At 45.2% G+C, this 25,488-nt stretch overlaps 1 protein-coding gene across 1 annotated transcript in view; it reads left to right on the top strand.

Moving 5' to 3' along the window:
- C10H1orf21 (chromosome 10 C1orf21 homolog) overlaps nt 1-25,488 on the top strand; it is a 96,268-nt gene that overhangs the window by 5,780 nt on the left and 65,000 nt on the right. The window contains exon 2 of the mRNA XM_032914843.1: nt 23,554-23,648. Within this exon, the coding sequence (XP_032770734.1) occupies nt 23,554-23,648 (95 nt within the window). The remainder of the gene's footprint in view (nt 1-23,553; nt 23,649-25,488) is intronic.

The raw sequence follows: 25,488 nt of genomic DNA, 5'->3' as shown, positions 1-25,488 counted from the left end.
TCCTCTTCCTCCTCCTCCTCTTCCTCCTCCTCCTCTTCCTCCTCCACCACGACCACCTCCACCACCACCACCACCTCCTCCTCCTCTTCCTCCTCCTCCTCTTCCTCCTCCACCTCGACCACCTCCACCACCACCACCACCACCATCACCTCCTCTCCCTCCTCCTCCCCCTCCTCCTCTTCCTCCTCCACCTCGACCACCTCCACCACCACCACCTCCTCCTCCTCTTCCTCCTCCACCACCTCCTCCTCCTCTTCCTCCTCCTTCTCCTTTTCCTCCTCCACCTTGACCACCTCCACCACCTCCTCCTCCTCCTCTTCCTCCTCCACCATGACCACCTCCACCATCACCACTACCACTACCACCACCACCACCAACCAGAAACCAGAATGTCAGAGGCTGGAGGTGTTAGAAGGATAGGGATAGGTTATGGTTGTGGAAGCTAAAAACTCAACAAGCTAACATCAAAAGATAATCCAATAATCAAATCAAAGAGAGGGTGGATGAAATAAACAGGTGCCTTTCAGGAATATCACTTGTTTTCCATATGTGGGATATTTAAAAAGACACTACTGTAGGACTAGGAACTATAAGGGAACAGGAAGGAACATCGGGAGTTGAGAGGTGGGACCAATGCAGATAATGAAGGTTTCAAAATTTTCAAAGTTCTTCATGTACTTGTATAGAAATACCACAGAACCCACTTTTTCATATAAGTAATGTACATTAATAACAATAAAAGGAAACGCCGGTGCCCAGTATATGGAAACAGGATGAACACTATTAGCCTCCAAAAGTACAACTCAGAACTTCGCTGTGCTCAGTCTTACACCAGACAAGAAGAAAGGCACAGCAAGTGCTGTCAAGGATTGGGGCAGTGAGGGAACCCTTACAACACAGTTCCTGACAGTGCCAATCAGACCAGCCACTGTGGAAACAAACGGTATGGAGGCTTCTTCAAAAGACCAAACTTAGAACGACGACCATATGATCCAGCTATTCGACTGATATATATATGTACATATACATATATATATATATACACACACATACATATATACACATATATGTGTGTGTATACATATATATATATATATATATATATATATATATATCATATATATCATGTATCACCCAAAAGAATAGAGAAACCCGCATACCCATGTTTACTGTGGCACTAGCCACAATAGCCACGCTATGGAGTCAGCCAGGTACCCCAAAGGGAGTGACTGCCTAAAGTAAAGGTAGTCTACACAGGCAGTGCGTTCTGTTTAGTTACAAAGCACAAAAGGAAGTTGTGTGCAGAAAAATGAATGGAACTTGAGATCTTTATGTTAAAAAAATAAGCCATTTACACACAGACAAGTTTGTGTTTTTTTCTCTCATATGCAGAATTTTAGGGAAAGAGACTTAAAAGTAAAAAAGGGACTAAAATAGATAAACTAGAAAAGATAAGGAAAAGGATATGACTAAATCACTTTATAGACCTATGCATGGAAAGGCCACTGTAAAATCTGTTACCTCACATAATTTCTGTTTACCAATAAGAAACTGAAAAGCAAAACCAAAAGCCTTAAGCATATCCTAGTGTGGTCTTGGAAGATGTCATGATGCTTCAGATAAGGGCTCGGAAAGCTTTGCTAGAAGCCCACACAGACTTCATAAATTATAGAAAGCTGACATGCTGGCCAAGAGTTTTAACTGCTTTCGTAATGAAAGTGCAGCCTGCTTTGTTACTTAAGCCTTTGAGAATCAAAACTCTACTGCCTGAGGGAAGTTGCTTCTGGAGGCCTTGGAGATCCTAAATTAAATCAGTGTTTTCTAAAACCTGCCTGTTGCACACCAAGTAGCCAAGGACAGTTGTTTCTCCAATGTGTTGGGCACCATATTAAGCATGCGACACATACCTTCCTCCATCTTCAAAACAGCCTGAAAGGAGAGAGGGCCTCTAGTGTGCCAGACTCTATTATCAGGTGATCACAGACAGACAGACAGACACACACACACACACACACAGAGAGAGAGAGAGAGAGAGAGAGAGAGAGAGAGAGAGAGAGAGAGAGCAACCTCACGTGCACACGCTGCTTAGCTCAGCGTCCAGTGCAGAGAAGGCATTGAGAAAGTTGTTTCCCATTCTCATTTGCTTCTTTTCTCATCCGTCCTGATGTACGTTTACTCTGAGAGGAGAGTGTTACCAGAGGGCGAGGACTTCTGGCTTACCAGCCGGAGTTTAATTCCGTCTCCATCCTTAGCTCTGTCTGTGCCACACAGACAGACGTGGACGAGTGTGCAGCAGGAGAAAGTCGGGTGAGACAGGGCTGATTCAGAATTCTCAAGCGCTCGTTGCCACCGAGTGGATGTGTTTCAGTTGACAGACAGGGTCTCTTCACTCTGGTCCCCTTGGCCACTGCATCTGTATTTTAATAGTTGGAAGTTTTCTGTGATAGAAGTCAAGAAATGCACCGTGAGCTCAGACACACACACACACACACACACACACACACACACACACACGAGAGAGCTTGTTTACAGATATGAGTATACTCATAGTTTATATATATATATTTATATATACGTGAATTTTTGAATATATATGTATATGGATATACATATACACATACACACATATATTTATTCCTAGGGAATATTCCCAAATGTTAATTTTTCATTCGTCAGTGAGTACCACAAGCCTGCTCTCTTGGTATTGGAAGTGGCTGTAAGTGAAAGGTAGGATCATATCCTGCTCAGTGTTCCAGGCAGCCCGACTCCAACAGGAAGAAGCCTTTGACTTGGCAGAACCTGTTCCAGGATTGCCACCAGAGCCCTCCCCGGGATTCCCAAGGGGTCCCAGCAGATTCCTTTAGTCAGTCGGTTGTCCCTAGCTGCCTGGTTCCCTCTGGCTATAGTGAGGTGAGCTCGGCTTGGCGGAAGGCAGTGGTGAAGTGCTGGTGCTTCTGACATCCTCCAGTGAGGCGCCGGAGCTCAGGCAGGGCTCGTGTGGTGCTGGGGGAAATTCTCCAGAAAGTGACTCATCAGCAGGAGTGGAACTGGGAGCATTTCTCTACCTTTACCAGTTCTCAGTGTCTCCTTCCAAAATGACATTGGAGAATTTGAAACCGTGACTTCTTCCCGGAATCCTGGATGGCGTAACCAAGGATGTTTCATGGGCACCTCCTGGCAGCCTTCATGTCACTTCACCCACCTGGCGGACTGGCTTCCTTTTATCAGACCCACGCTGAGGACTGCTGCTTTCACCACTAAATTATTACACGGCATCAGAGACATACTTCTGGACTCTGGCATTACATTCTAAGTCTTTTCCACATGCGGTTGCTATCACTATTACGTCCGTGCTGGAGAGGAGGAGGCTGGAGCTAGGGCCTGTCTTGGTCACGTAGCTGAAGAAGTGGGATTGTTCATATGATGAGGAAGGCAGCTTGACTGAGGGGATTCCCAACTCAGGAATAAGCTTATCTGTTGGGGGCATTAAATCCGAACTAGCCTTGGCTTAAGAGCTTTGGTTAAGTAATTGCTAACCGCCTGCCTTAACTCGGCCCTGGCTGTTAAGTGAGGATGTCTGGAGATTCTATTGTGGTGATTAGGGTTATTTCTGGTGGAGTCGAAGTACAGACATGCTCACCACACGGCTCTGAAGTCTGGCAAACCGGCTTCCAAGCCTGCTGAGCTCCTCATGAACACATAGTCTTGTCAGACCAGTGAGCTCATTGGCTTAGGTCCTCTCTGTGCAGCGTGGAGGAAACCAGCATTGTGCACGGAGTTGGGGGCCTCAGAAGCCTTGTGTGATAAGCGGTCCCCTACTACTTGGTGACACATGATAAGCCGTGAATGGGTGCCAACTGTTAATCTCCACTGTCCTGTTGGCAGCCTGAAGACATGCGTGCTTGTGTACACAGCTGTGACTTCTCAGAGCTGTTGATCGGTCCTCGGCGATTAAACTTGGGGGAATCGTTTTCATCTTCTTACGGTTGTCAGATTCAACAGACTTGGACAATCGATCCATTAGTCCGATGACACTTATCTTTTTGTTTTAGATTTTTAGTTATTTGTGTTACTATGATTATTTCCTTCTGTCTTGACCCAATCAGAACTTCTGTCTGTATAAGGTATGTGTGTGTGTGTGTGTGTGTGTGTGTGTGTGTGTGTAATCAGGAAAATAAAGAATAGGACTTAGAAATGGTAAATGTGACAAAATTTTGCTGGATTTTATAATCTAATAAGCCCGTATAAAAGGCACACAATCCAGATATTTTAATTCTGAGCCATATGCCTAGACTGGGCAGATCTAGGGCTGCACTAACTCATTTCCCAGCTATGAGGTCCCTTGTCACTTGCTGTTTCTCCTGGCCACGCTGTTCTGGTCTGTGAATGCTTCCTCCTCCACCCACCTTTCTTCCTTTCTCCCTCTCTCTCTCTCCCTACCTGCAATTCCCTCTCAAACCTTTTCAGTCCCACCTTTCCCCTCCACTGCCCAATCACAGGCTTTAGCCTTAATTTGACCAGTTACCTAGGGAGAAGGTTCACCCTGCATCACTTGAGTACCTGATAATCTGCTTGCAGGGGCAGCCCCGTCTTGAGGAACTAGTGTTAGCATTTGAGTACAAGCAGCGCCAGGCAGACCCACTGCAGTGAGATGGCGTAGTTCCATTAAACTATGGGTTTAAGTTTTTCCCACCATACAGCTTAATAAGTGTATACGTTATTCATTGTGTGTGTGTGGTTTTTTTTTTTTTTTTTTTATTGCTGTGACAACATACCCTAGTAAACAACTTTGGGGGTAGGGACTTACTTTGGTTACAGTTTCAGCCGGTATTGGGTGGCTCCAGTTCATTGGGCCTGAGGTCGAACCAGTCATGGCAGTGGAAGCTTGTGGCAGAGAAGGCTGCTCCTTATGGGGCAAGGAAGCAAAGAGAAAATGAGGAAGGGCCCATTGACTGCTTCCCCAAACTAGACCTCGTGCTGTAGTTCCCCCACCTCTCAGTGGTTCCATTGAATTATGAACTTAAAAAAGAAAACATTGTGTCCACTGATGAGGTCTCTGATGAGGTCACTCATGAGGTCACTCATGAGGTCAATGCCTTCATGACCTTCCGCATGCTTCACCTCTGAACCAGGCCGTCAACATGGAAGCCTTCAGAGGACTCCAAACACACACAAGCCATATCACCAGGCATAAATTAGTGTGTGAGCGTGTGTATGGCTTCCCAAGTCTTCCTGTGCATGTGGACTGGGGATGTTTCTAAAGGGTATTTCTTGTGAAGCAGTGTATTGGGGGTGAGGAAACAAGACACTGACGGTGCCTGTGCCTGTCGTAGAGAACTGCATCTAGGACTAAATGAAAAATCAGGATGACATACAGAATGGGGGTTATTTCAGCTTGCATTTATTTTATCTGTGAAGGATGGTTATATTATTAAAATTGAATACTAAGAATTTCCAGATAAATCTAATACAGTTTTATTTAGTTAATGTGTATGTGTGTGTGTGAGTGTGTGTGTGCGTGCACGCTTGTATACCATTGTGCACACCTGTTACAGTGTATTTGTGGAGGCCACAGGACAACTTGTAGGAGTTGGTGCTCTCCTCACTGGTGTCACCATGTGGGTCCCAGCAGTAGAACTCAGATAGTCAGGCTTGGCTGTGAATGTCGTTTCTCTAGGCATCCTCTCGCTGGCCCTTCAGATGAATCTAAAGATGTAAGTGTAAGATAAGAAATCTGGAGCTGAGGGGTTAACCTCAGTCCATAAAGCGTTTTCCACATAAGCATGGGGAAAGTTTCATCCCTAGGACCCACGTAAAAAGTCATCCATGTATGGCCTGGAGAACATCAGAGAAGGATAGAAGAGGTGGGGGATGGGAGGTGTGTTCTTAAAGAGCTCTTCTGGGTGAGACACAGAGGTTGCACTCATGAACTCCTCACCGTAACTGTGGTTACTCACACAAGACATGCCCAAGATTGGACCAGTCAGCATTTCATCATGGAGAGGGGAGGAGCTAATGAGCCCCTCGCTACTCCCTGATAGTTGATTGACACACTCTTCAGTCTTGTAGCCAGTAATCAGTTGCCCATGCTTCAGTAATACATCACACAGGAAGCCTAATTAAATACAGTAGGTCTCACATACACAGAGAAGACAGGAAAGTAGGGGAGGGGCATTATGGGAAGAAGAACTGTTTCAGAGAAGGAAAGAGGGGGATGGGGTCAATGGGGGGTGAAAATGGATACAATACAGTCTATGGGTGCAAGAAACGCAGAGTAAAAATACATTTTACAAAGTAATATTTTACAAAGTAATTTTTTCCAAAGTGGCAGCTGTGGTGACATCATGTACTTCGTAAGCTCAGGGCTGAGAAGGAAGAACAGGGGCTCCCGGGCCAGCCAGATTGGCCGAGTGCCTTCATAATCTTAAGTTGCAAAACGTCTTCCATACAATGCTATGAAATCTGACCCCATAAAAACAAGCTGACAATTTTGGCTGCCTGAAAAGTCTAAAACCCCTGCTTGGCATTAACTAAACAAACCACTGTAGGCTGAATTAAAAGACAACGGTCAAACCATGAATACCATTTGCAAAGCAAGTAAGGCCAATATGGGAAAAATTTAAAAAAGAATTCTTGAAGTCTAAAACAAAGAGCATCCTAAGTGAGCACTGGACTAAATGTGTGACTAGGCACAAATTTATAGAAAAGTTTACAAGAGTTCAATAAGCAGGCAGAAAAATACTCAACTGCTTAGTAGTAAATAGCCCCTATCCTCACCCCCATTCCCAGCCAAACCCCCATTCCCACCCAATCCCCATCCCCCACTAAAAGAAAGTAAAACAAAGCAGTTTTTACCACCTCAAACCAGGCCGGAATAGACATCTGTCTTATGTTCTAATGAGTAATGTCAAACCAGAAATTTATTTTCTGGAGCACAAAATAACAATGTGCATATGGGATTTAAATAATTATGCCTTTCGCTCCTGCAGTTTTGCTGGGTCTTTTTTTCCCCCTTTAATTAGGAGATAACTAGACAGGCAGATGTTGTCCACTCTTGTATGCTCGAAGGTCTCCTTCACTGTCGGAACATGTGCGCCGTAGAGCCGTCAGAGGATAAGTGACCCTGCAGTGTGAGGAGATCTCGCACAGCGTGGCTTAACGATAACGGTTTCTCGAGAGTTTCATTTCCAATTTTATTTACTTGTTTGCTGGTCCGCTTATTGATCTATTTATGTGTGCACCACAGTGCACATATGGAGACCAGAGGACAGCTTGTGGGAGTCAGTTTTTCCCTTTCACTACGTAGACCCCGAGACTGAACTCGGGTCCTCAGAGCTGGCAGAAGGCACCTCCGCTGTCTTGCCATTTGTCTTTTGGTTTCTGAGCCTTACAGGGTAGCCCAGGCTTGCCTACAGCCCATTGATCTACCCAGGCTGGTCTCGTGTTCATGGCAATCGAATGTCTCTGCTGCGGTTGGAGGCATATGGTGCCATACCTGTCTGCACGTTTTATTTGTAATACACGTACTATTCTGTGCTGGAACATAAAGAAAGAAGGTATTAGGAGCCTTCGCTAACATTAGCAATAGTTGTCTCCCTGTGGTAGTTTCAGGCGATTTTGAATTTTGAATTCAGCTGATCTGAACTATAAATATAAATTATTTTTTATAATTAATGCTTCTTATTCCATACAACTATTTATATTGATAAATGTAATTTAAATGTTTCTAACCTCCAAAGGGTTGTATTTTCGGGGAGTGCAGATTTGCTCCCTGAGGAAAGTGTACTATGTCTGGGAATAGCTTTGGGTCATGGTGTGATGGTATGTTTCCTCGGGTAGACCGATGGGGTCTCATCTAGTTTCACTCAAACCTTCGTGTTCCTTGTCATTCTGCAAAACATTTGCTGGCTGTTTTGCGTGCTTTGGACACCATGCTAGGCATCGCGGCTCATACAGACCTGACAGGCAAAACTGCCTTTAGGGAACTAATAAGTGGGTGACAGATGGATATCTTGGCGTACACTGTTAGTATCCTGTGGTGATACAGCAGAGGGTGCCTCATCGCAGGCTCTGGGAGGACACACACAAAGGATGATTAAAGTCTTTGCCTAAAAGATGAGCAAACAAAAGAACTGGTGCTTCCGAGACAAGGCGCCAGTAGAGGCAGAGGGCTCAGACACGGTGCGGTGCAGACAAGGACAAGGTCTGTCCAGAGGAGGCTGGGGAACCGAACAAATAAGCAAGAAATCAGAAAATCTCACATCAGGAAAGGAGCCTTAAATATTTGGGAATTTTACACTAATTTTACCCCCCCCAACACCAAAAAGCTCACACAGACAGTATAAGAATCATGTTACAAAATTGGAAATTGGCAGAACATGTGGAAAATGCTAGAAAAAGAGCCTAGAAGATTGGGAGCTAATTTCTTAGATGGTCACCCTTACCTCATATTAGATCATAAGGACCCTGAAATGATAATTCCAGAGCACAGGCTCACATGTATGCCGAGACTACGTTATTACTAAACCATGACAAAACCAGAGAAATCACAGTATGATAGTGTAACCCTTGTCCTTTGTGGGATTGGACGCGACCTACTTATTTTTGTGAATCGATGGTATCTTCAAAGAAATGATATGTGCAATTTGTACGTCCTATGTTACATGCAGATAGTCTTCATGAAGACCGTCAAGGGAGTTGGTAAAATGGCTGTGTGACCTGAGTTCGAGACCAACACACACATAAAAGTAAGGTGCAGTGCTGGAGAGGTAAAGACAGGTGGAGCCCTGGGGCTCATTGGACAGCCAGTCTCATCAAAACCGTGAGCTCCACATTTAGTGACATAACTGTCTCAGAATATAGGTGGAGGGTGACATTCAATATTGACCTCTAACCTCTGAATATAGACACGTGGATGCATACCCATACACACTTGTGCGTGTTCTCTCTCTCTCTCTCTCTCTCTCTCTCTCTCTCTCTCTCACACACACACACACACACTCTCACACACACACACACACACACACACACACACAAAAGCACTAAGCTTTGGGAGTCATCACCGCCTTAAGATTTGAGTTGCTCCCATTGCTTCAGTGAGTCCTGAATCTTTCCCTGTTTCTAAAAGGGAAGACTGAGACATGGTGGGAGGAGTCTGTAGTATCATTCCTGTGGGACAGCAGGAGAGACATAGTAACTGTGAGGTGTCCACCTCCATGAGACAGCAACAGTGTGGTACAGCGGTCTAGCTTTAAGCCACCTGCTCTCCCCTCAGTGTTCTTCAGCGGTGAAGCATTTTCAGTTGAGCAGTTTGTGATCATAAATTGTTGTCACAGCTTAATTGTGTTCCTGATAACAATGTTCTAAACTGTGAGGAAAATTGCCCTGACCAATTAAGCGCTCCTAAGCAAACAGTCCTCTGTGAGGGGTGTTGATTGGCTGTTACGAGGTTAAGAGTGTTGCATGGGAATGAGTTCACAGGAGAAGGCACTGTATGCTTGCTGGGAGTGAATACCAAGGGTTTAGATCAGGCATCCCACCCGCAGGTTTTACAAGTAAACTGTCAATGTGTAGGAGGTCGTTCAGCAAGAAACGGAGGACACAAACCAAGCACTAAAGTGTTCTGTGGCCCAGATGTCCACCAGTGCCCGGATGTTCCTGCTCTGAATGTTCATGTCACCTCCCAAGTTAACATAACGGGATTCTAGCTCCCGATTTAATGTTCAAGGTTCGGTCTTTGGAGATGTGGTTAGGTCCCGAGACAACACTCATGAATGTTATGAACGAGTCCCAGGAGAGCTGGCCTGCAGCTACCCTGTACTGACACATTAAGGCACCATTTGTGAAAAAGCAGGTCTCACCAGACCCCTGCTGGCACACTGATCTTGGACTTCCCAACTTCCAAAAGAAGCCACATGGAAGTACTGTGGTATAGCAGCTGAGCTGACCTAGACACTCGGGTGACAGGAAGATCCAGTGCATCCTGCTTTAGAAGTTACAGAAAGGGCTGGAGAGATGGCTCAGTGGTTAAGAGCTGACTGCTCTTCCAGAGGTCCTCAGTTCAAATCCCACATGGTGGCTCACAACCATCTGTAATGGGATCTGATGTCCTCTTCTAGTGTGTCTGAGGATAGCCACAGTGTACTTATATATAATAAATAAATACGTCTTTAAAAAAAAAAAACAGTCACAGAAAAGAGCAGAACGAGATGAGATAGACTTTCTCTTCCCTGACAGAAATCTAGCCCCAGTGCAGGTGGTCATCATTATTCTGGGATCACTGTTTGTGACCTGCCTGAAGAATGTGTACATGCTTTACTACGTGGTCTTGTGCACACTCACAGGTAAGGGAGCGAGGTTGCGAGAGACTAGGTGTCTTCTGAAGGTTCGCACAGGTCACTTCTTGTAACATCTGGTCAGAATCTCTCCTCTGTTTGATTCCCAGACCTCATTCTGTCAGTGAACAATGCATGCTATTGAAAGAGGAAACGAGGAAGTCGGGCTGCTAGGCACGGAGAAGGAGAGGGATTAGGAAGATATCCAGAGACAGTGCCTTTGTTCTAGAAGCTTCCAGTTCAGTGGAAGAATACCTTGATTCACCTGTCTCTTGCTTTATCAAGAGTTTCGATTTATCACACACTGGTTTATTAAGCACTGTATAAGTGAGGCTTTTTTTGTACCTTGTCTGCCGTATGGGCAGCAATAGATAGTCACTAGGAAGTGGCGACTACTGTGAATCTTCAGGTGACAGTGACATCAGAGCTCTGAAGTCATGCCCTCCTACTGTAACTTCCTCCTCAGCCAACTTTGGGTGCTGTACTCTAGGCAATGTGATTCCAAGAAAGGCCAAGGGTACCTGTGTCTGGACGCTGATTGCTAGAGACTCATCTGATATTTGGCACTGCTTGGCTCTTGAGCTCCTCAGACCATCTGAAAACTGCGTGCACCAGATAATTAAGGTCACAATAGTAGTATGTGTATAAATGTCTTGCTAACATATAACTCTTACTGTTTAAACATGCATAGAGTTACCGTTGAAAGTTCTTAAGGTTTCTCATAATAAAAGCTCAGCTAAAAAGGGCCGTAAGTGGGGAAGGGTGAAGAGTATGGGAAACAGTTTCTGTAGTCCACTTCCTTTGACTCATAACCCATCGTGTATATGAATATTCAGGTCTTTTTTCATTTAAAATGTTTTCATAAGCATATGTGTATGACTATTAAGAAATGGAGTGGGGCTGGAAGGACAACTCAGGAGTTAAGAGCACATACTGCCCTTGCGTCAGTCTCCATTCCAGCACACCATCCTGTTGCAGGGGATCCAGCGCCCCCTCTGGCCTCCCCAGGCACTGCACTCAGGCGGTGCACATACACATATAGTACAAAATAAAAGTTAAAACAGAATTAAAAGTAGGGGAGTAAGGGCAAACCAGAAATTGCATATCTACATCCTCCACACTGAACAAGCCCCCCAAGCTTCAGGCAAAGCAGCAACCGGCCCAATCTCTGTGCAGACCACGGTGCATTTCCAGTTTGAAAACTATACTCAAAACAAACTAAATCACATTTGAATTCTCTTCCAGCCATGGATATTCGTGCTTGACTATATAAATGTCACTGCTGATCCTGATAGGCTGCCACGGAGGAAATTGTCAGATTGTATATAAATATGGGCGTTTAGTTTTAATGTACCCAGCGCCTTTGCGTTTATTATGTCATCCACGTGGCAGCATTTTTTTTTTTTTGTTAAATTTCTAGTTCTGATTCCCTTTCACTCAAGTCATTACTTTACAGTGCCTCGAGAGAAGGGCTGTTCTCCTGTGCCTTACCAAGTTTCCCTGACGCAGCTCTTAGATTAGCAAGGTTTAAGAGAGGAAACGGCGGGGTTTTAGTTCTAATGCAACTCTCAAAATCAGAACTACCCATTTAAGGAATACTAATTGTGCAAATATTACTAAAAGAAAGCTCGACTTTTGCTAGCAGATAAAGGAATGTAATTAAACAATACCCATTTTGCTGATGTGATTAGACAACCAATGACCATAAAGTAGGAAATGAGCCAGACAGGAGCTGAAAAGACAGAGATATAATCAGACAGGGAAGAGGGCACACACAGAGAGAAAAGGGACCAGCAGGTGACTGAGTGACTTGTTCAGAGGTTGGCCAGAAAAGTCAAGGAGTTGGCTTTTGCCAACACCTGAAGGAACAAAGCCTGAAGAGACAGGGAAGTGTTCACAGAAGAGCTAGGCCAGCTGTCTGAGAAGGAGCTGTCTGGTGGGTCCCAGGAGGGAAGCTTGAGACGCTGGTGATACACACAGAGGAGCAGCTAGGCCCAATAGCCAAGGCCAGCATGCAGGAGAGGGTTCCTAGTAGATGAAGTCTGACTTTGGTTTTAAACTTAAAGAATCACCCAGGGCAAGAAGGGTCAATGGGTTCAACGTCATGGTCCCACAGAAGAAAATCTGATACTCAGACGCACAGTTGGGTGACTGACCATAGTTAATAACAGTTTCATTTGTGTTTGAAAATAAGCAGGGGCAGGGATATTTGAATGTTTTTACCACAAATAAATGGTGTTCAGAGTGGGCTAATAACCCTGATTTGGTCATTGCATGCTACACATATACAGGAGCGATGCCCTCTAAATGTTTGTAAGTGTTGTTTGTCAGTCAAAAAGTTAGGAAGAACTTTTTACCAAGCACTGTCCTGGCTATCATGTGGGCAATCAACTGTAGGTGAGGGAGAGAGGCATACTATGGTGCACCTTTAATCTCTGCTCCTGGGGTACAGAAGCAGGTGTCTGTCTATGAGTCTGAGGCTAGCCCAGTCTATATAGTGAGTTCTAGGCTAGCCAGGGCCATGCAGTGAGACTCTGACTTTGTGTTTTGTGGGAGTGTGAGAGCGGAGGAGCAGTTAAGAGCTCTATCCCATTATTCTAGTAATCGGCGATGGGGTCTGAACTAGAGTTGGGATGGGGAGCCACGTCTGAGTTAGGGATTCGTGTGAAGAACGACAGTGCATGTGCCTCTGTGCCTGTCACAGCCGTCTCACCCCTGGTTTTCTCCATTCTGCTGGGAGTGGTCTGACAAGTTTATACCCACAGAAGCTCCCCTCCTGAAGCAGAGACATTCTCTGAAGCTTCACAGTGTGGGGTGACTAAGAAGCTTGAGCATTTAGGAAGTGTACCAGGCTGGGCTGAGAGAGTAATTCAGTCAGAGCTTTTGCATATTAATGTGCTGGCCTTGTTTTTACATTTGATTCTGGCTAAGAGGTGACGAACAGGCGTAGAGGTGATGGTGATGTGCTTACTGGAGGGTCCGGGGCTCAGCTGTGCACAGGCACATGGTAGAGAGCCACTTCTGGTCTCTAGGGACCCACGGACCGCAGTTACCGTCCCGTGCACTCAACCTAAGCGTGAGAGGGGACTTTCAGACATGTAGTGTTTGTTTAGTTGGAGTGGATTATTCCTTGGTTGGGGGCCAGCGCTCCCAGCGAGGCTTGTGTTTGCCTTCTTCTCCGTGACAGTCATTTCTGTCTTTCTGCCACAGTCTCCGAGTCTTCCACTCTAGTCACACCTCCGGGTCTTCTGAGCTCCTGTTTGTGTATTCCCCATCTGCCCTCAGCCTCAGGCCTCCCCGCACCCCCACTTCAGAAGCATTCACTGAGTTCTCCCCAGGTAGCAGCAACAGCGGGTGCTTCAGGAGAGGAACAGTGTGCACCTAAAACACTGCTGTCTGTGGAGTCGAAGCAAGCACTCAGATAACTTCCCACTGGGAGTCTGCAGCGAGTTCTCTCATCTGCCCTCCGTTCCCACCATCCCTACCCTAAGAGCACCAGGAGTCTTTGGAGTGCTCAGCAAAAACCTTACAGCGGGAGGGGGGAGGAGAGGGAAGGAGGATAGGAGGGAGGGGGCTGGGGGGAGGGGGGAGTGCCCCATAGCAAGATACAGTGAATGTGTGAGCCTCCTGTGAGAGACATTGATGTTTGTGTGAAGGTGGCTTGAGCTCTACGGATGGATGGTGGGGAGCGGTCAACAGAAGACGGATCTTGGAAGGTGAGGTGGTAGAGACAGTCCAGTGGCCAAGTGCAAAGGGTAGAGGAGGGAACAGGAAACTGGGATGATTAAAATGGGGTTTAGTCAGCCAGAGCCAGGCCCACCCAGGGAACATCCTGAGGGAGCCATGAGGTGATCTTTGGTTTTATGAGGATGCAGCAAGAGGTACAGGCTTATCAATGGGAAGGCGAGCTGAGCCAGCAGACCTCCCTCCGTGCTCCCGGTATTCCCGCCCCTCATTAACAAAATTTATGGACGAGGGAAGCAGGGAGTATTTTTCAGAAGTAAAGAAATTACATTATTTTACCATGAAGTATGGTTCGGATGTGTTTTTCTATTTTCAAAGTCCGATCACACACGTATCGGGGAATTACTTCAGCTGAAAATGACTCTGTCCATTTTCTTCCCGTTCTTTCTAATGACTTCGCTGCCGCCAAAGTCTTTTTAATAGTTCCGTAACCCAGGGAAAGCAGGGCTCCTGGAGGCCAGCATCAGTCCAGAGACATATTAAAAGGAACACCCTACATCACTGAAAAGCCATTTAAGCTTTCACTGAATGACCCCTAAAACCTGAAACGCCATCTCATTCATGAACAGCACATTGAAACTTACTTACTCCTCCATGAATTTCTGCCATTGGCTGTTCCCATCTTTCTTCTTTTGGACTACCTCTGAAAGACCTCCGGAGCAGGGAGACCCTCACTCAAGTCTCGGGATGATGCGACCCCCCAAGAACTCACGTGAGACCGTCCTTGCTGTAATAAACATGAGGTTTATTGATAGGAACCAGTGCACTGGGGTGGAGACTCGTATCCCATGCAGGGGCAGTGGAGTTCGACCCCGAAAGGCTGGGAGAAAGGGTATTTAAAGGGAGAAACCACAACCTGAGGGGGCAGGGATGGTGTCATTGGAAAGTGTCAAGAATACTAATGAAAAATCACAAGGAGGAGCTTCCTGTTTCTCAAGATTGTTAAACTTTATGGTCCACCAGTTCCTGGGAGGAGCTTCCTGTTTCTCAAGATTATTCTCTAAGATTTTAATCTAACTTTATGGTCAGCTAGTACAGGTAGAGGGCAGGGTCTGGAATTTGAGGTATTTGGGGCTTTTTTAAACTTCTGACTTCTTAGCTGCATTTTTTATTCTTTCACCTCAAAACTCTTTTCTTGAATGCCTTGCAACTGTCCCTCTAGACCAGCCTACTAAGGGCTTCCTGCTTCTCCATACCTCTCTCCTCCACTTTAGCCTTGCAACTCCGGTATCAGGCAGACTGGCCTGGTTCCCTGGCTCCTTATGCCTCTCGATCTGTACCACAAATCTCACTATCCCCTCTGCCCTAGGCAAAGCAGCCTTCTTCTTGAGTCCCAGGATGTCAGGTGCTTAACATCCAGACAAATGAGGCAAACAATTCTCTGCATCCTGTCCTGATTATCTGAGAATCTTAACTCTACCAGAAACTCACTGAAGTCAGGATCCAGTGAAAGGAATTAAGTCAGGTGGACATAGTCATTAGATCGTGGTTCTTCACAAAGATACCCAGATGCAGACACACACACACACACACACACACACACACACACACACACACACTCCTTTGCCTTAACAAAAGGGTAACGGGGAGGTTTCTGGTGTTGCCTCAGGATACAGTACCTGCTCCAGAAGGAGTATGAGATTATTCTGGAGCAGACATGAGTGACCATGGCTGAGGCACAAGGACCGAGTTGCTTTGGGGGTTTTTGGACTCTTACAGACACAGAACATAACAAAGCCATGAATCAATATGTGCCAAATTCATTGATGGGGACGCCAGGTAGGCTCGTCCAAGCGGAGCAGGGGACCTCTCCGATGCTGCCCTTAGTCTTAGACTTGTTGATAGAAGCAAATGGTCTAGTACGTGCGTTTCAAATGTTTTACCTAATAGTGACAAAGACCTTCAGTCAGATACAGAGTTTGGTAGCGTTTACTGAGAGGACTAAAGACACTTTGGTAGCGTTTTGTCTCCCTACAAGCATGAAGTTGTACCCAGTCTGAAGGGCCAGCTCCAGAGAACCTCAGTTTGCAATGGATGATCACACACTGCCTTGGTATGAACTTGGTATGAATCAGCCATGGTATGAACTCGTGAGTGTGTTTGCTGGAGGAATACAGATGAAACACTAAAATCTATCAGAAACACAACTTGTGCTTCTGGCCCTCCAGGGAGTGGCTGGGGAGTACAGGTCTCATGTGAAAAGGACATGCGTGACACTGTGGCAGTGTTGTGTGTTGTCTGCCCTCGCTCTATAGTTTGCTCAAAAAAGAATGTCAGTGTTTGTATTTATTTTAGGTTTTAAATAAAACACATACAAATAGACTATGTAAATTCTGTTACAGACCCAGTTCTGAAACTCTGCTATATCATAACCCAGTCAGTGTTCCATGAAACTGGACCATTAATGCCACTAGAAGGAATTTTAACTGATTTTTGCTTACCTTTGTTTAAATATAAACAACCATTAGGTTTCACTATTGAATAAACACATAAAAGGCACAAGGGATTTCATATTAGTGAGAGTCACACACTTAGATTATGTGGTATCTTAAAAGAACTGTGTATATATATACATATATACACACACACATATATACATACATATATATGTATGTGTATATATATACACACATATACATACATATATATAGCCGCTGTGCCTTCTCTAGCAGCCTTCTAGGGTTATGTGTTCTGAAGTTCAATCCCACAAAGTTTAAGCCCAAAAACCATTCTCCTTGTTCCTTTCAAGCAGTTGGGATTTCTAGGTCATTGACAAATGGTTTCATGTTGAAAATAGTTTTTATTTATCAGGATTTGATTTATACCCTGAAAAGAATAGAAACATCTATGGATGTGCGGAAACCTCATGTTAGAGCTCTTTGAAATTTGAGGCGCAGGGCGCGTATAACTTCACAGAAACTATCCCATGGTAGCCATCGCACTAGAGCTGCTGAGATCCCTTTATGCAAGGGCAGTGAGGAAGTTAAGGTTAGGGACTGCCTGGCTCAAGGACTTGATGGCAGTCCGTGTTCCCCAGTGGGGAGTGTGCTTCATGCACCAGATTTAGAGTCCATCTGGTGAACCTTGGCAGCGAGATGCTCCTCAGGCTTTGTGTGCTGAGGGATATGCCCAAGCAGGAGACATTTTCAGAGTAGTTTTCCCTCTCTCTCAAGACAGCTATTTTCCTTGAATGCCTTCTACACTCCTGTCCCCCATTCGCCTACGTAGTTTATCACAGAACCCAGCACCTAGTGTATATTTGATAGGAGTTTTCCAAATGAGAAACGGTTAAAAGTGAGCTCCGATCTGCTGGCACGATCAAAGCCTTCACTATTCTGCGTGCTTTAAATGCCTCCACAGCTAAACTTCAGCTCAACAAATGTCACACGCCGAGCGCTGGCTACAAAGGGGAACATAATGCTCAACTGTAGAGAATGATGCGAGAAGCTGAAAACCATGAGGAACTAAGAGTTACGGCTAGAAGTTAAAGTGCCCGGGCTCCCAGTTTCCCTCTTTATAAGCTGTGTATAAAATGAAGGGGAGGTGGAATGGGAAGTGAAGAGAAGACGCAGGAGAGGAAGGAACAGAGAGTAAGATGTAAAATGTCCCAATTTGATCAAAAGCAGAGATCCAATGTTCTGGAGGCTCAGTAGAGCCCCCAGGAAGAAAAAGGCTGTGTGATACAGGCGGTGCACTGTAGGCTTCTTAGCACACATCCAGCCTCAGTTTCTCCCTTGGTGCTGTATACTTTGGAATGCATCCATTACAGATCCTTCCTTAACAAAAATAACCTTTTGACTGGGCAGGAAAGAAAGTTTGAGAAGATAAAAGTTTGCGGAATGACCTTGAGGCACGTCTTGCCATGGAGGGGCAATGGAGCTCGCTGGAGGCCTGCAGAGTGGCAGCCCCAGGGAGGGGTTTGAAGAGGAGGCGGTTTAACTGCAAACACCTTTCTGCCTGCTTACACTGGTGGCTCAGCTCTAGCCTTCTGCCAGGAGAGGAGAGGAAACGCCCCCTCTCTCCTCCAACATCACAAGACTCTCTCTTCCCAAGACCGGCTGTGAGAATCTCTGTCCTCTTTGGGACCTGGCTCAGCTCTCTTTAAAGTAGAGGGGCTTCTAGGAAGGAAGCGGAAAAGAAAACTTCTCTCCTGTATTTTCTGTGTGTAAAAGACATAGCTTTTAGTGTGTGTGTGCGCGTGCACGTGTGTGAGAGAGCGTGTGTCTTTCTATGTGTGTATTTGTGTTTGAGTGTGTATTTGTGTGTGTATATGTGAGTGTATTTGAGCATGTGTGTATATTTGTGTGTATGCGAGAGAGTGTGAGTATATGTGTATATGTATTTGATTTTATGTGTAGGTCTATGTGTGTATTTATGTTTGAGTGTGTATTTGTGTGTATATATGTGAGTGTGGGTATTTGAGTGTTTGTGTATGTATGTATGTGAGAGAGTGTGAGTATATATGTATTTGAGTTTGTGTGAAAGTGCGTGTCTTTTCTATGTGTATATTTGTGTTTGAGTGTGTGTTTGTGTTTATGTGTGTGTAAGAGTGTATTTGTGAGTATGTGTGTATTTCTGTGTGTGAGTGTGTATGTGTTGTTGTTTACTTTGAGTTCTTGCTAGAAAGGTTAGTGGTTTGACTCCCATGCATTTCTCTCTGCTTCCAGATTCACACTTCCAAATGGTTGACAGTCAATAGTGGGATAAGGAAGGATCAACCCCCAACCCCCTTTTTTAAGATTTTTTTTTCTTTTTAGGTGTGTATATGCGTGCCATGTGATGTGTGTGAATGCCTACAGAAACCAAAAAAAGTCAACAGATTCACTTGAACTACAGTTAAAGGCATCTGTGAACCCCAGACGACCAGGATCTTTAGCTAGGGCAGTCCCTGCTTGTGATTCTGTGTCACCTCTTCAGCTCTGAATTGACCCTTCTAAGTGAAAAGCCCAACTAACTCTGGTTTTGAAGAAGCCCCATTCTGTGGGAGACCAGGGGCTAATCTCCAATTCCAGGAAAAAAATCACAAAGTCCACCTGAGCAATCATCCCATGACACCCCCCCCCCAACCTTAGCAACAGCCAGGCTACAACAGCAGGACCAAGGTACATGGAGATAACCTGAGACACCCTGCAGAGAACAGGTGACCTGACCATCCTGTTGTCCGGTGGTTTTGCCCTGTGTTTGACTCCTGCAGATTACGCCAGGAATGCAGTTTTTTAAATATTAATTTGCTGACCTGTATGGAAATTCCCCAAGCTCGCTGTGACCACAATAAATACTCCGCTCCCTTAGACTCGAGGCTCTTACTCTGACCCGCCACAATGGGGACAGTGAGAGACACCTTGCTCGCGAGCTCGTAATAAAGACCCTGTGTGTTTACAAGGGAATCAACTCTTCAGTGGCCTTTGGGTACCTGCAACTTGGGCACATAAGTGCTGTCCCTCAGTTGCTTGCTGCTGTCTCCCAGGTTTACAGATGAGCCCGCGACAGGTTCCTTAATAGTAATACTTTTAAGACCCTGTCTTTGGGACTGGAGAGATGGCTCGGCAGTTCAGAGCGATGGCTGCTCTTTCATAAGATCCAAGTTCCACTTCCAGCACTGTGGTGGCTAACCGCTCTCTGTAACTCCAGTCCCCCGGGCAGCTGGCACTGTCTTCTGCCTCAAAGGTCACTCCCTGCATTAGTGTAATGCAAACATTCGTGCAGACAAAACACTCATACACACCAAGTAATAACAAATTAGAGTTCTCCAAACAAAGCAAACAAACAAACAAAACCCCACCCTGATTTTAATCAATTAGCGGGAGACAAGTGCTTTTCTAATTTCAGGATCCTTAGAAGTGGAATTTTCACAAGCATTGCTGCTAGAGGAAAGCAGAGGCTTTCTAGGAGGGGTCCTCCAGCTATGAAGACAGTTGTTTTCCATGACAGTGAAAATCTGAACCAGCTTGGACACAGTTTTCCCTTTTCCTCTTTTTTCTACAATGGCTGCTTCCAAACAATTCCTAACTCCTGTGCTGTTGCCTTGAATAAGAGGCAAACAGAATCCCACCACAGATCTGTTTTGACTGGAAGCCTGAAAGTGTTTACAGGGCCTGTGTGTCTGGCATGCATTTTAATAAGCCACCTGACAAGATCAGCAGGGAGAGAGGGGACAGGTGTGAGGGAGAAAGACAGTCTAGCCTCTGCTCATCAGCCAGTGGCCACACCTTGCTGCTGTCAGGACTCCGGCTGTCCCCCCAGTGCAGGCTCTGCTAAAAGGGGCCTGAGGTCAAAATTTAACTCACCTGTGCCTTTGACGGAAGAAAATGTAGATTTCAGCCTTGACTGTCTTGCTGCCATAACCCAAAATGCTGGGTCCACCCCACCCTGAGGCCTGAAGCAGAGTGCTTTCCTGTGGGTCACATCTCCATGGAAATGTATGGCGTCTTCATTAATGGATTGTCTGTCTCCAGATGCCCATCTCCATTTCAGGCCTCAGCCTTCAGAAATCCGACAGGCCCTTTTATTATACTTTATTTTATTACGTATTTGGTTACTTTTAAATTGCGGGGTTTTGTTTTGCTGACTTCTTGTCTGATTCCAAGATGGATTATGCATAGTGCATTGTGTGACTAGTGGTGATAAGCCAAGCTCATAGTCCTAGATGTTAGTTTCTTCGTTAGTAGTCACATCGAATTGTCCCAACAGAGCCCCTGGCCAGCCAGCCAGGCTACTAAGGACACCGTAAACCTACCTGCTGTCTAAATTGGTCAGGATTGTATTATGATGAAAAGAAAGGAAGAAAGCCCGTGTTCGCAGGAATGTTACTGTGAAAGCCCGGTCACCAGGAGCTTTTCCCTTTCCTTGGAAAAAAATATTAATAGCTATGATCCCATGAGGGCTGAGGAAAGAGAGTGATTGTTTACTGTGCTGCTCAGTATCTGGTCAGACTGGGCTGGGGTGGGCCAGACTGTAGAGGGCCGTGGGCAGGGTAAGAAAGGTGGCCCTTTCCAGGGGATACCTGTGCTGTGTAATGTGCAGAGAGCTGTCTGGTCTCCCAGAAGTCTCTGCTGTGTTCTACAATGATCTGGAATCTTCCCTGTCCTGTTGCATGAGGTTTGGGGCCCTGGGTAGAACAGGGTCTACCAGATTGTGATAGTTGTTGAATTTAATAATTGAAGGCTCAACTAAGCGTGTGTTTGTTCAATTAAACCATGGCAATTATGTCATTATGCTGTGGCTTATACTATCAATGCCTCAAACCAAAGTTGGGATGCCTGTTGTTTTTTTTTTTTAATTTTTTTAATTTTTATGTTTTTACCTTTATTTTGATCTCTGCATGGTTATACTGGGAACATAATTATGTCTGTTCTTTTTTAATTAGCAGTGTTTTTGCAATTCATGAGTAAACAATCCTTAATTAAACGTGTTGGTATTATTAACTTCCTTTTTTCATCTGAATAGCAAATCAGAGGATGAGAGTCTCTTGTTTGTTTTTTGTTTTGAGATAGCATGTGCCGCGTAGCCCAAACCGACCTCAAATTCACTATGTAGCTTAGACTGGCCTCAACATCAAGATCTCCCCACCTCAGTCTCCTGAGTGTTGGGAAAACACACATGAGCCGTCATAACGGGCTGTGGAATACTTTTACTTTGTACTTGTCAATTCGCATCTGTCTGTGAACTAGTTAATTTTAGACTCAGGATTCCTGAAAGGCTCATCGCTGTAATTCTATACAAGTCTCTCAGATTTCTTTAGAAGGAAGTTGAAATGGGGCACGGGAGATGGTAAAGTGCTTGTCACTTAGACGTGAAGACCTGAGTTCAAATCCCTAGCACGAATGTAAAAAGCCAGGTGGGAGGATGTGCCCCTGAAATCCCACTTTTGGAGAGACAGAGATACAGGGTAATTCTGGGACTTGCTGGCCAGGCAGTCTAACTGAATCATCAAGTCTAGTTTCTACAAGAGATCCTGTACCCCCTCCCCAAAAAAAAGATACAGGAAGACTCCAGAGATTGACCTCTGGCTACCACATGAATCCAGAACACACATACACACCACACTCATGCACAAACATACAATAGAAATAAATAAAAAATAATAGAATCAAGATCTACCTTGATTTACTAAGTGGAAAAACCAAAAATGGCCGAGTCATAAACATTGGGTCTTTTTATACACATATACATTAGCTTCATAAGGACAATACAAACATTTGCCAAGCACAAATGGATGTCACTCTAGCTAGATTTCAGGAACACTGTGTTAAGAGGTAGAGTGGAAGGATGACCAAGAGAGTCAACTAAACTGGACCCTTGGGGCTCTCAAGAGACTGACCCACCAACCAAAGAGCAAGCATGGCTGGACCCTGGCCTCCCCACACACATGTAGCAGATGTGCAACTTGGCCTTCACATTGGTCCTGAACAACTGGAGAAGGGGCTATCCCAAAAGCTGTTGCCTGTATGTGGGATATGTTCTTCTAGCTGGGCTGCCCCATCTGGCCTCAGTGGGAGAGGAAGCGCCTAGCCTCGCAGAGAGAGTGGTAGGGAGCTGTCTTTCTTAGAGGCGACTCCGTACCATTTTTGAGGCAACTGGCCGGTGAAGTTTTCCAATTCCATAATTTCTGTGATTTTTCTTCGCCCACAAGTTGGGCCAAAGATGAGTCAAAATCACACTTGTTTTTGAACTCAGTGTGCCCAAGTCATTTCCTGTTGACAGGAACCTGGTGAAAATGTCATCCTTGTCATCGCCAAATCTCTGTCCTAGAGAAGGACTTCGGCTGCCTGCTTCCCTGATTTTTTGTCCCATGACGGGTTTGACTCTGAGATCTGTGTTCTCTTCTCAAGTCCAGGTTCCCCTGCCGCCCCCTGTACTCTCTGCAGTGGGGCCTAACCAATCCCACTTAGAACTAGGCTCTGTGTGTGAAACTTCATAGAGATTAAAGTACAGACGTGCGCTAACTACAGACTGCTCAGATTTAATGGAAGGGCCCTAAAATGAAAAAAAGATCCCATTTCCAATTGGTCTTATTTGTCGCTACAACTCTATAGTCATAAACGGTACTATAGTTTTCAAAAGTGGAAAAAATTAAGGAGCAAACACCCAGCTGAAATATGTTGCTACAGACACTGTACACAAACGGTTTCCTAGGGATAAAGGAGGATGCTCTCGTGCTCCTAGGCTGGGGTGTGGTGCTCCCCAGTGTGCCTGGATTCCAGAGACTTTGAGAGTTGGAAGCACCTCCATCTTCAGAGTGTGCTCGATGTGGTCACACGGGGTCTCTCTGGATTGGGAACCTCAGCCAGCCTCCAGCAGGCCAGGCAGAACACCTCCTGACAGGGACCCAAGCTGTCCATGCATGCTTCTTCCAGACTGCTCCAGATGAACCCCGTGTAAAAGCTACATGGGGAAGAGTCTGGCGTGTGGCATTTGCTTTGCTGACACTTTTCTGCCACTGTGGTAAAAGACCTTCGTGTTCTCTGTCTTTCAGATGAGTATAGGATCAAGCCCGTGGAAGAGGTCAAATACATGAAAAACGGGGCAGAAGAAGAGCAGAAAATAGCAGCCAGGAACCAAGAAAACCTGGTAAGGATGGAGGCTCTCCTTTAACAGGGACTTGTGGTGACTGTTGTAAAAGGAAAAAAGGAAAAAAAAAACAAAAAACAAAACAAAACAAAAAAAAAACCCTGCATCGCACATTGATTTGAGGCTCACACCCTGGTTCAAGATTTCTTGAAAATGCTGTTGCTATTCTTAGCTTGCCTGGAAGCTGCACCATTAGCCTGTATCCTGTTTGTCTCGGAATAGGTCCCTTTTTAATCCTGATAAGAAATGCTCCAGGGAAAATGCAGCAAACTTATGTTTCTAGAAGTGAAGCTGAAACCCCTGATGTAGGATTGAGGTGTGCAGGAGGAGGACCTGCCCCCCTCGCCTCCTGATGCGGATTCAAGTCAGGATGAGTAGTAGTAGAGTTTCATCATCTGAACCCTGTCATGAGGAAGTCGCCTTTCAAAGGAAAACCGCATAATTCTAAAATAGGTCCGCATCCAAAGAGCCCATTCGTCACGTTCATGGTGTCAGAGGCACCGCACCTTTGAGTTAATGCGAGACGTGTAATAGTCGGGGTTAGCGAGCTCCTTGCTCTGTTATCGATCACTGTGCACATTCTTCCCCAGCAGCCCACCTTGATCAAATATTTAGGCAGTTATCATATTAATTGACTTCTCAGAGTTTAAAATAGTTAAGAGCGTACATTTATTCGGTTGCACTGGTATATGATGGGTTTCGTTCATATTTTGCATGTATTTTACACTTGTGATCAGTACACGGTGAAAGGACTCATATCCGGAATATATAAAGAGTCCCTTTAAATAAACAAGAAAAGGGTAATCTCTTTATAAAAAAGAAGAAATAGACCAAGTAGAGCGTAGAGCATCAAAGGCGTACACAAAGTTGTTCTCCATCACCTGGACACTGCGCACTCTCTCAGAGACACATTCTCTGTGTGTACCTGAAGGATACTGACCAGCAAGGCATGCTTCACTGGGTCTCTGGTGGGCTGATCTCTAAAAACACTTGATCTTTTGTTCCTTTGATTTTTCTGTTTCCAAGAGCCAGAGGTGTGGTGGCTCTCAAACCGGTTTGTGCTGGTTGAATGTCATTGTAATTATGTAATTTAGTTAAATAATATGCAAGCCAGTGAAACACCAGCAGGGCGAGAGCTGTTACAGTGAAATTTAAATGGAATGCTTTGAAAAGTCTTGATGAAGGCGGGTTATTAAAAGCTTGCCGTTTAATTGAATTCTACGTTCAGAGTCTTTTACGAGGGCCTTTACTTTCTCACTTGAGAAATCAAACAGAAGTCTCAGCTGTGCATTGAGAACTGAGGACATGGTCAGTGAAGGTACGGAGGGGTCCCCTCTCATTGTCCCTCCCGGAAAGGAAAAGCCATCCATGTTCTTGTGACAGAAGATGCGAAAGAAATATGGATCTTGGTATCTTAAAGTAAAATAATACGTCTAGGGTACACATACATTTTATATGTCCCTACTTTCACTCAGTGGCTTTAATTACCAGTTTGGGTGGTGTCATCTCTACTACTTATTGTAATTAGGGAAATGAAAATTAAAAGCATGATCCCATTTTTTCAACCATTGGATTGGCAAAGACTTGAAATTTGATAATACCAGATCTTGACCTGATTGTAGGAAAATATATGCTGATGGGCCAGTGAGAGGACAGTGTTGTCGTGGTTGGTGTCTATGGCAGTTTAAACGTGCATAGCTGTGACCCAGCACTTCTACAACTTGTAGACAGTGGGCGGCTGCCTGCACGCACGAGGAAGCTCGCACGAGACAGTCACTAATAGTGCTGTTTATATCGGTAGAAAGTTGAATGAAGACCTTTCTGTCTGTCAGTAGGAGAA

The sequence above is a fragment of the Rattus rattus genome, chromosome 10 (genome assembly GCF_011064425.1).
Source record: "Rattus rattus isolate New Zealand chromosome 10, Rrattus_CSIRO_v1, whole genome shotgun sequence".
NCBI lineage: Eukaryota > Metazoa > Chordata > Mammalia > Rodentia > Muridae > Rattus > Rattus rattus.
Note: the sequence above shows the minus strand (reverse complement) of the source record. Positions and strands in the feature narration are given on the sequence as shown.